The sequence below is a fragment of the Melanostigma gelatinosum genome (assembly GCF_949748355.1).
Source record: "Melanostigma gelatinosum genome assembly, chromosome: 1".
NCBI lineage: Eukaryota > Metazoa > Chordata > Actinopteri > Perciformes > Zoarcidae > Melanostigma > Melanostigma gelatinosum.
Genome location: NC_136634.1, coordinates 22,965,738 through 22,979,538, shown reverse-complemented (window position 1 = coordinate 22,979,538; position 13,801 = coordinate 22,965,738). Strand labels below are relative to the sequence as shown.

Below are 13,801 nucleotides of genomic sequence, written 5' to 3'. Positions count from 1 at the left end.
TGAATAGCTGCTTCTCAGCTACAGTTCCAGGCACTGACAGTAGTCTTTCCAGACGTTGGATAATCTGTTCTGTCTGGGAAAACAAGTAAATAAGAAACAAATAAAACACTTTTTGTATACCATCCTGAAAGAGGAGAACAAGAAAATGTCACGGTAACATTTCTCTATCAATCTAGTCCTACCTTTTCCCCTCCTCTGCCTAAAATGCTGTGTGTACAAATAAGACAAAAACAGCACACTCTACCTTCATGTCACTGAATAAAGTGAAATGTTCACTGTGATATTTTCGCAGGGCTGCATCCAATCCTCTGTGTTTCCACAGATACATTCTGTTGGAGAGAAAATGCTCACTCTGCAGATTTCTTTCCAAGTCCTGAAATATAAGATGTATATGTAGTTGTAGATTCAGTGTTATGTATAATTAGTGAATACCATTTTTATGAGAATGGGTGCTAGGTCAAAATTGGTCATGGAAAGAGTAAGTAGTTTGTACCCTACATGTCACAAATTCATGCTAATGCATCTCAGCAACTATAGCGGAGCAACAATAAGTCATTTTTATATTGGCCCAAGTCTACTTCATGATAGAAAAATAAAAATTTGGTTTATAAGCAATTAGAAGCTATATTGCAGTCACCAATGACAAACGTCTTATCAAACAGTTGTATATCGCTGAGAGCACTGCCCATCTTTGCTGTCTTGTCCTTGTTTTTAGTTTTTATATTTTTCTTGTTTATTTGGAATTTCTGTGTATATGTGGATAGCAACGAAAAACCGGAGTCAAATTCCTTGTATTGGTATGCATACATGGCCAATAAAGATGATATTATAATAAATATTTATTTTCTCAGCTTGGCAACATAATATAGCTGGTGTATTTCGCGTGTTGATGGTAAATCTGCATTGTGTTCTGGTATTGTTGTAATAAAGAGGCAGCAGGCATTACTGGGTCTTTTGTTCTTTTGTAATGATCTGTGGCGATAAATATAAATGCACAAAGCACCAACTGTGTGTGTGTGTGTGTGTGACAAACTTAGCTCAACCCTTGTCAGTTAGAAAATACTTGTTTATTTGGAAATCTTAATATGATATAATCAAATAGCTAATCTGACACAAAAAGATCAATTGTGAAGGCTATACCACATGCATCACATTAAAATACTTACGTACGACCAAACCATGAATAGTCAAACATAATGAATATTAGATTTGGTTGGAGTATGAATAAGTTAAATTTGACAGTGAGACAATGATATTTGATTCGATATAGATATTCAACAACCAGAAAATGACAGTTTGAATTCACATGATTTAGATGCACTAAATTTAGGCAACATAATCAGGCAGTGATAGTGTCATTATGGCAATTACACCAGCAGACTACACTGGGTTGAATGACGGCTATGCTAACGAATTTCATTGCACAATGGATTTATAAATTCTGAAAAATATATTTTCAAAAAGAAACGAGAGGAAAACATCTGTGGTGATAGATAAAACATAATATGTTCGCTGCATTAGTTTACTCCTGACAGAAGCGCTCACTTAATGGTAAACTCCCTCTTGTGGCCAAATGGATTAATGACGCTGGTCTTCAATATGTACTATCCCTGGGTGCAGACAACTACATGACACCACATGCTCCCCGGGCGCTTCTCAGCTGCCCACTGCTCCCAATAAGCTAGGGATGGGTTAAATGCAGAGGACAAATTTCGTATATGTGTAAATGTGTATGACAATGAACTTAAACTTAACATATATGTTGGGGTGGCTTCTTTCCATTAACTTTGAACTTCTTGTCCTAACATATACATTTCATCGAATTTTGAATAACATTGTAGAATATAACTGAATGGATGCCTTGCTAAAAATATTGATAAAGAACATCAAGAATAGTCAATGACACCTTGCAAATGAATGCAAAAATCATATTACATGATGGAAATTATACTTTTAGGGAGAACAACATTGACGACTGCTAACATCCTTAAACTATGCACCTTGGTATTTCACTAGATGCCACAGTGGCAGTTGCCAAAACATCTTCTGAATCTCCTCTGCAGTGATGGCAGCTGCCACAAACAGTGGCCATTCAGTGACAGTGGCCACAAATACCTGCCACAGACCTGTTTGTGGCAGCGGTCAACGGAAAGGAAGTGGCAGTAGCGGGTCATTTGTAGGTCATCTAAACTGGATATAGATGTTTGGGGTCTATATCTGTGATTGGTCATCTGTGGTTTACAATAGCTGGAATGATGTAGATCAAGCTTCATGTGATCAGGTTCTTCTTACTGCCTCCCCCAAACTACTGTCCTGTTGAGACAGACAGGACAAACAGAGAAAAAAAGTTGTACACAAATTGTGTTAATATATCCATACATAAAAATATATAGATACATACATACATACATACATACATACATACACATACTGTATATATATATCCAAGTCAATAGGTTATATGGATTGCTATCACTCTAAACAGTACGTTGCATATCCATCCATATTTATAATTTGCATTCCTTTAGTCTGCAGCGTGAAAGTGTTTATCGTTGCCATGGGTAACAGGTTTCAAGTGAAGTTAGCCCGCAATTAGCTTGTTGACAAAAACGAGTGGCCATACCATGATAATTCGGACTTTTTTTAATAAACTAATTACAACTACCAACAGTCATGCCTTCAATGACCTTAATGTATTGTCATATAATGTCAAATAACGAAAAAATAAAGGCTAAACTACGGCGGAATCCGCTCCGAAATGCTGGCAGCTGCCACAAGATGCTAGTGGCAGCTGTCACATACAGTGGCAATCACTTCCTGTTGCAGGCTCAGCTGCCACGGAAAGTCGTGGCAGCTGAGCTTGCAACCGGAAGTGCCTGTACTAGCTGCCGCTGCCACGATTTGAGCTTGCCCTTTCTCCAGTAGGAGCTGGCTCAAATCGTGGCAGCGGCAGCTAGTACAGGCACTTCCGGTTGCAAGCTCAGCTGCCACGACTTTCCGTGGCAGCTGAGCCTGCAACAGGAAGTTGTCCGTGGCAGCTGGGCCTGCAACAGGAAGTGATTGCCACTGTATGTGACAGCTGCCACTAGCATCTTGTGGCAGCTGCCAGTGTTTCGGAGCGGATTCCGCCGTAGTTTAGCCTTTATTTGTTGTTATTTGACATTATGTGACAATACATTAAGGTCATTGAAGGCATGACTGTTGGTAGTTGTAATTAGTTTATTAAAAAAAGTCCGAATTATCATGGTATGGCCACTCGTTTTTGTCAACAAGCTAATTGCGGGCTAACTTCACTTGAAACCTGTTACCCATGGCAACGATAAACACTTTCACGCTGCAGACTAAAGGAATGCAAATTATAAATATGGATGGATATGCAATGTACTGTTTAGAGTGATAGCAATCCATATAACATGTTGACTTGGATATATATACGCAGTATATAGATATATATACAGTATGCAACAAGTTGTTGCGACAGTTAACACCGTTGTGTGGTACCTGCCACTACTTTTCGCGACAGTTTTCACTGTTTGCGACTGGTACCACTAGCATCTTGTGGCAGCTGCCAGCATTTCGGAGCGGATTCCGCCGTAGTTTAGCCTTTATTTTTTCGTTATTTGACATTATATGACAATACATTAAGGTCATTGAAGGCATGACTGTTGGTAGTTGTAATTAGTTTATAAAAAAAAGTCCGAATTATCATGGTATGGCCACTCGTTTTTGTCAACAAGCTAATTGCGGGCTAACTTCACTTGAAACCTGTTACCCATGGCAACGATAAACACTTTCACGCTGCAGACTAAAGGAATGCAAATTATAAATATGGATGGATATGCAATGTACTGTTTAGAGTGATAGCAATCCATATAACATGTTGACTTGGATATATATACGCAGTATATAGATATATATACAGTATGCAACAAGTTGTTGCGACAGTTAACACCGTTGTGTGGTACCTGCCACTACTTTTCGCGACAGTTTTCACTGTTTGCGACTGGTACCACTAGCATCTTGTGGCAGCTGCCAGTGTTTCGGAGCGGATTCCGCCGTAGTTTAGCCTTTATTTGTCGTTATTTGACATTATGTGACAATACATTAAGGTCATTGAAGGCATGACTGTTGGTAGTTGTAATTAGTTTATTAAAAAAAGGCCGAATTATCATGGTATGGCCACTCGTTTTTGTCAACAAGCTAATTGCGGGCTAACTTCACTTGAAACCTGTTACCCATGGCAACGATAAACACTTTCACGCTACAGACTAAAGGAATGCAAATTATAAATATGGATGGATATGCAACGTACTGTTTAGAGTGATAGCAATCCATATAACGTGTGGGTTGTCACAAGTTTTGGGAAAGGTGACACGGCTGTTTGGTCGATGGTTTATTTTTAAAAAAATGTATTGAACAAACAATAACAATTTGAGGTATTGTCAATAATAACACAACAAAATACAGACATTTAAACGAACATACATTGACAGTGACAGATTAGTGAGTTACAATACTTGTAAAGCACATGTAGACTAACTATTTCTCCTCAAACCTCGAAAACACTTTCAAATTGTTTTCATCAATAAGGTCTGTGCAGAATTTGTTATAGTCCTTCTGTTTGTCAAAAACAAAAGTGAAAAGCTCTGCTGGAGACTCTTCACTCGGGTCATCTTCACAGTTGTGCAGCTCCTGGAGGGCTTCCTGTTGTTCCTTTTCATCCATGGAAAGGACAGCGGGAACTTTAAACCCTCCATCAAATTGTGTCTTGAGACACCAGTCAGCTGCAGCCAGGCTGTCTCTCAGAAGAACATTTACCTGCAGTAAAGAATAAAGTGTACTCAAAGTATTTATTGTATATTGGTGTTGTAACCAACTAATACTTCAAACTTGTACAGCATTTACAGTACCTAATTAACAAATAGATGTTTTGTAACAACAAATGTTGTCTTTGTCAACATATGTGTCATTCAACATCTAAAAGTCAAATCTCTATTTAGAGAAATAAGCAACAAAGAACAAACAGTAATGCTGGATGGGTTCCATCGAGAGCCTTTCAAATTGAATGGCAGTATATAATAAGATTTACCTGTATTTATTTATGTAAATTAATGCTGACAATAAATAGTTGCAAACCAATTCTAGCCAGAGCTTAATCCATGCACATAATTAAGCACCAATCTTATTAGATATCCTGTGAGTTCACAAAAGCTGCTTAATTTAAGTAGTGAAGTGATTCTATATCGGGCGACTGTGGCTAAGGGGATAGCAGGGCCGTCTTTCAATCAGAGGGTCGGCGGTTCAATCTCTGGCTCTGGTTCTGCTAGTCGCATGTCAATGTGTCCTTGAGCAAGACACTTAACCCCAAAATTGCTGTAATGACTGTAATGTAATATATTGTCTTATGATCATGCAACAGACAATACCTTCATGATGGATCTTATGTGAAAGGCTAAATGACATTCATTTATATTTACAGTTTTAGTATTTCATGCTAATCCATTTTTTTTATTGTTTATCAGGCAGCCCAAAATCTATTATTTCTTATTTTTGGATTCTACTTCATTCATCTAATCGGTTTATATTCAGCTTAATTGTTATTCCTGTACATGCATGCAATACATAATATGAAGTTCTGATGTTTGTGAATGTGCTGCATGGTTTCCGCCATCAGGTGTCGCCCTTGAGCACATGAATCCGTTAAAAGTTATTTCAGCAAAAAATAGAATTTGTCTTGTGGATTACGGTAAATCAAATATACTCTGCTTTGTTGTTTAATGCAGAAATAAAGCCACTGTAAATCAAACTACGCACCAGCATCTGTGTCTCTGACTGCAAAGATTTTAACATTTCTTACCTCTTCTGTGCTTTCTCTGTCACTTGTTGACAACTCTGGAGCACTGAAAAAAAATATATTATCTGTAAATGAACCACTGCCACATTCAGTCATTACAGTTATGTCAACTTCACATGCAAAACCACTCTTAGCCAGGATTAGCATAATGGATTTCGTGATGTTACACATATGCATGCTCACCCACAATTCAAACACAAGTCATGTGGTCTACCTTTTCTCTTTATATGTGTTCTCCAGCAGCACAGACTCTGCCTGGTATCTGCACATGTTGCTGGTCTTTTGCAACCACTGAATCACAACCTACAAAAATGTATCGATAATAATAATTATAAAGTATGTTAAATCAATTTGACAGTTTTTACCAAATGTTAATTGTCAGTCATTACATACATACATTTATATTTCATTTAAATTGATACTTACCTGTACCAGGTTACCCAGTTAAGTTAGCACATTGATACTAAGTTATTCTTCCAGTTGTAGTTTTGGTTTATATTCTCCAAATGGTGTTCTCAAATGTCTATTGACACTTGTATCTCTCGGAGGCCTATGCCATTAATAACTCACTAATTTTCTGCTGTAAACGTAATTCTTAAACTACCGGTAATTGTTAATTTGGTACACATCCTCAATAGCTCACCTCTGGCAAAATGACCTCTGTGATGAATAGCTGATTCTCAGCTACAGTTCCAGGCACTGACAGTAGTCTTTCCAGACGTTGGATAATCTGTTCTGTCTGGGAAAACAAGTAAATAAGAAACAAATAAAACACTTTTTGTATACCATCCTGAAAGAGGAGAACAAGAAAATGTCACGGTAACATTTCTCTATCAATCTAGTCCTACCTTTTCCCCTCCTCTGCCTAAAATGCTGTGTGTACAAATAAGACAAAAACAGCACACTCTACCTTCATGTCACTGAATAAAGTGAAATGTTCACTGTGATATTTTCGCAGGGCTGCATCCAATCCTCTGTTTCCACAGATACATTCTGTTGGAGAGAAAATGCCCACTCTGCAGATTTCTTTCCAAGTCCTGAAATATAAGATGTATATGTAGTTGTAGATTCAGTGTTATGTATAATTAGTGAATACCATTTTTATGAGAATGGGTGCTAGGTCAAAATTGGTCATGGAAAGAGTAAGTAGTTTGTACCCTACATGTCACAAATTCATGCTAATGCATCTCAGCAACTATAGCGGAGCAACAATAAGTCATTTTTATATTGGCCCAAGTCTACTTCATGATAGAAAAATAAAAATTTGGTTTATAAGCAATTAGAAGCTATATTGCAGTCACCAATGACAAACGTCTTATCAAACAGTTGTATATCGCTGAGAGCACTGCCCATCTTTGCTGTCTTGTCCTTGTTTTTAGTTTTTATATTTTTCTTGTTTATTTGGAATTTCTGTGTATATGTGGATAGCAACGAAAAACCGGAGTCAAATTCCTTGTATTGGTATGCATACATGGCCAATAAAGATGATATTATAATAAATATTTATTTTCTCAGCTTGGCAACATAATATAGCTGGTGTATTTCGCGTGTTGATGGTAAATCTGCATTGTGTTCTGGTATTGTTGTAATAAAGAGGCAGCAGGCATTACTGGGTCTTTTGTAATGATCTGTGGCGATAAATATAAATGCACAAAGCACCAACTGTGTGTGTGTGTGTGTGTGACAAACTTAGCTCAACCCTTGTCAGTTAGAAAATACTTGTTTATTTGGAAATCTTAATATGATATAATCAAATAGCTAATCTGACACAAAAAGATCAATTGTGAAGGCTATACCACATGCATCACATTAAAATACTTACGTACGACCAAACCATGAATAGTCAAACATAATGAATATTAGATTTGGTTGGAGTATGAATAAGTTAAATTTGACAGTGAGACAATGATATTTGATTCGATATAGATATTCAACAACCAGAAAATTACAGTTTGAATTCACATGATTTAGATGCACTAAATTTAGGCAACATAATCAGGCAGTGATAGTGTCATTATGGCAATTACACCAGCAGACTACACTGGGTTGAATGACGGCTATGCTAACGAATTTCATTGCACAATGGATTTATAAATTCTGAAAAATATATTTTCAAAAAGAAACGAGAGGAAAACATCTGTGGTGATAGATAAAACATAATATGTTCGCTGCATTAGTTTACTCCTGACAGAAGCGCTCACTTAATGGTAAACTCCCTCTTGTGGCCAAATGGATTAATGACGCTGGTCTTCAATATGTACTATCCCTGGGTGCAGACAACTACATGACACCACATGCTCCCCGGGCGCTTCTCAGCTGCCCACTGCTCCCAATAAGCTAGGGATGGGTTAAATGCAGAGGACAAATTTCGTATATGTGTAAATGTGTATGACAATGAACTTAAACTTAACATATATGTTGGGGTGGCTTCTTTCCATTAACTTTGAACTTCTTGTCCTAACATATACATTTCATCGAATTTTGAATAACATTGTAGAATATAACTGAATGGATGCCTTGCTAAAAATATTGATAAAGAACATCAAGAATAGTCAATGACACCTTGCAAATGAATGCAAAAATCATATTACATGATGGAAATTATACTTTTAGGGAGAACAACATTGACGACTGCTAACATCCTTAAACTATGCACCTTGGTATTTCACTAGATGCCACAGTGGCAGTTGCCAAAACATCTTCTGAATCTCCTCTGCAGTGATGGCAGCTGCCACAAACAGTGGCCATTCAGTGACAGTGGCCACAAATACCTGCCACAGACCTGTTTGTGGCAGCGGTCAACGGAAAGGAAGTGGCAGTAGCGGGTCATTTGTAGGTCATCTAAACTGGATATAGATGTTTGGGGTCTATATCTGTGATTGGTCATCTGTGGTTTACAATAGCTGGAATGATGTAGATCAAGCTTCATGTGATCAGGTTCTTCTTACTGCCTCCCCCAAACTACTGTCCTGTTGAGACAGACAGGACAAACAGAGAAAAAAAGTTGTACACAAATTGTGTTAATATATCCATATATATAGATACATACATACATACATACATACATACATACACATACTGTATATATATATCCAAGTCAATAGGTTATATGGATTGCTATCACTCTAAACAGTACGTTGCATATCCATCCATATTTATAATTTGCATTCCTTTAGTCTGCAGCGTGAAAGTGTTTATCGTTGCCATGGGTAACAGGTTTCAAGTGAAGTTAGCCCGCAATTAGCTTGTTGACAAAAACGAGTGGCCATACCATGATAATTCGGACTTTTTTTAATAAACTAATTACAACTACCAACAGTCATGCCTTCAATGACCTTAATGTATTGTCATATAATGTCAAATAACGAAAAAATAAAGGCTAAACTACGGCGGAATCCGCTCCGAAATGCTGGCAGCTGCCACAAGATGCTAGTGGCAGCTGTCACATACAGTGGCAATCACTTCCTGTTGCAGGCTCAGCTGCCACGGAAAGTCGTGGCAGCTGAGCTTGCAACCGGAAGTGCCTGTACTAGCTGCCGCTGCCACGATTTGAGCTTGCCCTTTCTCAGGTAACATGTTTCGTTTATTAACCAATGAGGAGAAAATCTGTTTAGATAATGCAAAGATGCCACATCCTCTGTGCTCCTGTCAAGGGGAGCTAAAGGTTTCCCTTTAGAACATCTGGATCATGCACTCCCTGGACTTTCCAACACCAACCCACTTGACTAAAAGAGACGGAGAAACAGAGAGACAGATTAGAAAAGTTGACTAAACTGGAGAAGTCATAACAAACCATATTGCTATTTTTGATAAGTGCAACAGTGCCACCTAAAGGATATCATGCAGTTTCTGTATTTCTTCTATATTTTGATGTGGAGGCCTTCATGGGAAGTTGCTCTATTTTCTATTTGTTTGTGTGCTCTGCAAAGTAAAACTTGAAATATGTAAGTTTGTTATTTTGTGTCAAACGTACTGGGAACTCCAATGTGGTTCTCAATGAAGTGGATGTAGTTTTGTGCCTTGGCTGGGAGGTCGTTCCACTTCCTGGCTGCAGACGTGTCCGTCTTCCAACCGGGGAAGGTCTCGTACTCAACCTCCACTTTGTGCAAAACGTCCATGTTGGCTGTTATTGAAAGCAATACATGATTACCAATCTTTAAATGAAAGCAGAATGGGTTTATGATATTTATTCTACATATGGTTTCTTCTGTTAAATGACCTGGGAAATGGGGAATTCTTTTTCCATTGACTTTGTAGGCGACTCCGACTTTAATTTCATCCACCACGTCCAGAATGTCAAGTTTTGTCAAAGCGATGCTGTTGGACGGGTAACATGTCATCGGAGAACTGTTTAACGTGTGCCGTTAGTCATTCGTATAATGTGATTTTACGACGGTGCAGAAAAAAATGATGGCTTCCTTCATTATTGAAATGATCACGAAACACCTGATGATTTGCTTCAACTGTTCCAGCCACTCACCCGGTGAATCCATTAATCATATGAGCGTATCTCACGATGACAAGATCCAACCATCCGCAACGCCGCTTCCTTCCAGTGGTTACACCCACCTCACGACCCCTCGTCTGCAGCAGCTCTCCTATTGCCTACGGTAAACAAGGGGAACAACAGCCTTATTTGTTACTTTATTATTCATGAACTGAAATGATGTTAGGCATTCCATAATTCTACAGAAACCTAAAAATGTGCAATCACTACACGAGTTACAAACACAGCTGAGTACAATAAAACACCATATGGACTGGGGGGGAGGGGGGGGGGGGGATTAAGTTTAGTTTTTTTTTTAAGTATGTATTTTCAGCTCCCGTGACAGGTAACACAACCCAGCTCACATATATCCTGAACCCGGACTCTGGCCCTAAATTTATCCCTGTGAACATGTGACCTGCATAAGAGGTAGAGCGTTTGAACCCGTGTCTCACAAAAGTTGACAGCTGCTCTCAGCCAGAGAGCTTCACCCCCCCCCCCCTCCTCCTCCTCCTCCTCCTCCTCCTCCTCCACCAGCCCCGCTGCCTGTGTGTCAGCCCCACATGATCACATTCAAACTGTACGTGTCAAGCTCAATATCAGTGAGTTACATTACATGTCATGTGTCTCTTCTTCAGACAAATACGAAGGCCGTGAAAGCAAGCAGCGTGTGACAAGGTGCCAGTAATCTCACAGATTTCCTTCGATAACGTCAAGGTCTTACGTTGAGTTGTTCTGTGGGGAAGGCTCCGATTCCCACTCTGGTAGTGTAGGCCTTTGATACTCCAAAAACATCGCCGATATTCAGCGGAGGGATGCCAAGACCGGTGCACGCCCCGCCCACAGTGCAGTTTGATGATGTCACAAAAGGGTATGTGCCTTTCGAGAAAAAATGTATTGGGTTATGACTGCCTCCCAGATCAACAAAAAAAAAACACATATGCATTCATATTGTAAATCAAAATACCAAAGTCAATGTCAAGGAGAGCAGCATTGGCCCCTTCCACCAAAATCTTCTTTGGAGATCCATGAAGAGCTTCGTACATGTAATAGACCCCGTCTCTCACCATCGGTCGCAATCTCTCACAGTATTCCTGCACAAAACAAGGAAAACAAAAACATGATCAGTTGATGTTGGGATTGACCCTAATTCATCACTTTCGCAACAGTCGGTTTACCTTGAGTTTTTTCAATTGGTCCTCAACGTCAACGGTTAAGGTTGGGTACATGGCCTGATACTGGCGGACAAGATTCTTGAATCTGAAAGAAAAGGAAATCGCGAATCATGCCGCAACTGTTCAGCGCAGCATTAGTCTTGATGTTTGGCATATTAATACGGTCCCTACCTCATAGAGAAGTCCTTAAAGTCACCCAGGAGGTCGCATACACGCAGGCCGGTGCGAGCTGCTTTGCTGGAGTATGCGGGTCCGATGCCTTTCTTGGTTGTTCCAATGCTGAAACACAAGCCAAAGAGAGGGACGTAAAACAAGTAGATTTGTGCTGACTGTAGTGTAAAATACTAGCAGGTCTGTCCTCCGCTATCCTTACTTCTTTCCTTCTTGTGCTTGCCTCTCAGTCTCCTGTAAACCATCGACTACCTGGTGGAAATCAAACACTGCGGAGAGACAGCAAACAAAACCTTAAAAATGGATCGATTGATTGATGATTTATTCAGGCTGTACTTGTTTAAATAAAGTAAACCACTCTAAGCAATATCATACAATGTACATACCAAGGTGAGCTCTGTCTGAGACAATGAGTCTCTTCTCCCAGCCTTTCAGACCTGGTTAAAGAATAGAAAGGACATCTATGTGAGTATACACAAATCCTAATTTACACTTGTGCATTATGTGTAAAGGGCATTCTTTCTCTTCAAATACCTTTCTTTTCATTTTTATCGCCTTCTTCAAACAGGCCAGGTAGATGTATGACCACTCCATTGCCTACAAGAGCAGAGGAAGAGGAATATGTAATATTCTTAACCATGCTGTCTCAACACAGATGAATATTTAAGCCATTACCGATGAGGGAGATGCTCTTGGAGTTGATGATTCCACTGGGGAGAAGGTGGAAGTCATACTCCTTGCCGTCCACTACCACCGTGTGTCCTGCATTGTTGCCCCCCTGTAAATCCAAGCAGGGCACATATTGTGATGTGATAGTTCACACTGTCTTGTTTTAATGACGATATGATCAAATACAGTATGACGGTAACACCCAAGACCACCCAAAAAAACATCCAGCCACATGCACACGTCTCATTATAGTTTCGAGAGAAGGTGATAATTCACTGAGCTTCTCAAGCACCTATTTGAACAGACTTGGCTGGTGCTGGTGGATCCACTCTGTCCGGCCTGGCTAAGTCCTGGCCTTCTCACATATCAAGCCTCCCTGAGAATGTGACCTCTCTCTAGCCCGGTGTGTGGGGCTCTCAAGCCTCCAGAACACAGGGTGCTAGTCCTGTCAGCGGAGAGAGTACAAAACAGCAACTGTTGGCAGTTTTCACTGTGTGACTCCGTTGAGTGACCTCTGATATCTGACCAGAGGGTTATGTGTCCTGCGTGAGTGAATAGCAACTGACCTATGTGGAGTTTTTTTTATTAATTCAATGCATCTCAAATTCAACATCTGTGTGATCAGCTGAATGAGTCAGGTTTAGAGGTGAACGCAAGAATTAAGCGAATAGTCAGGTTAGCAGATTGTACTTGCCTGTTCCTAAAATGATCAGTAAAGATATTTGGAGTCTGTAAAATGATTTGAAATTTGTTTAACGGCCACAATTCTCCCATTCCATCACTTAAACCCTGTGCAGTTATGAAACCACAGTGCATTCGCGACACGGTTAACTGCAATGGACAAAAAAGCTCAAACAAAAGTGTTTTCACTGTGAGCACCTGTTGCGTTTTAACAGGCTGCACAGTTTGTGCCAGATTTCATCATTAAGTCGGAGAAAAAAACCCGGCATTCAGCAATATTAGCAAGACACGGCCCTGTGAATGCTCGTCTGAAATCACGAATCCAAAACATCTACCTGACATCTGCAGACAACGTCAGCGTCAGTCGCCAACAAATCGACAACTTTCCCTTTGCCCTCGTCTCCCCATTGCGCGCCGAGCACCACCGCCACTTTGTTCCCAATGTCGTTGCGCGATCGCTTCTGTCCGGTCGCGGAGGGTTGAGTGATGCTTTTGTGGTCTTTCGCAGACCAGGTGAGCGACATGATTGCGGTGGCTTGAGCCTGCCGGTCTCAAGAAGACTAAGCCGTCTCCGAGAGTGGCATTGCCATATCTGTAACTTCATAGCCGATGATGTCAGAGCCAGACGCACAAGTGCGTAGCTGTGTTCGGGCAACTTGTCTCCAGGGCTGTTAGAGAAACTAGAAAATAGCCTCACTGGGATGATTGATGTTATATTCACCACGTCAAAGCCCTTGGTATTGTATGCAGCCTGCATAATAAAGC

General features: G+C 39.9%; 1 protein-coding gene across 2 annotated transcripts; it reads right to left on the bottom strand.

Moving 5' to 3' along the window:
• Positions 1 to 7,562: 7,562 nt before the first annotated feature.
• Positions 7,563 to 13,579, bottom strand: LOC306779457 (adenylosuccinate synthetase isozyme 1 C). 2 transcript variants are annotated; one of them, XM_079271394.1, is made up of 13 exons: positions 13,372 to 13,579; positions 12,362 to 12,464; positions 12,221 to 12,283; positions 12,073 to 12,123; positions 11,889 to 11,955; positions 11,687 to 11,794; positions 11,519 to 11,600; positions 11,308 to 11,434; positions 11,065 to 11,219; positions 10,335 to 10,459; positions 10,074 to 10,171; positions 9,828 to 9,977; positions 7,563 to 8,823 (listed from the first exon to the last, which is right to left on the bottom strand). In XM_079271394.1, exons 1-13 carry the CDS (start codon positions 13,558 to 13,560, stop codon positions 8,816 to 8,818), a joined length of 1,326 nt encoding a protein of 441 aa, XP_079127520.1. In that variant the 5' UTR covers positions 13,561 to 13,579; the 3' UTR covers positions 7,563 to 8,815. The 2 variants fall into 2 exon arrangements, with proteins under 2 accessions (XP_079127520.1, XP_079127519.1); XM_079271393.1 differs by lacking the exon at positions 7,563 to 8,823 and adding an exon at positions 9,422 to 9,579.
• Positions 13,580 to 13,801: the final 222 nt, after the last annotated feature.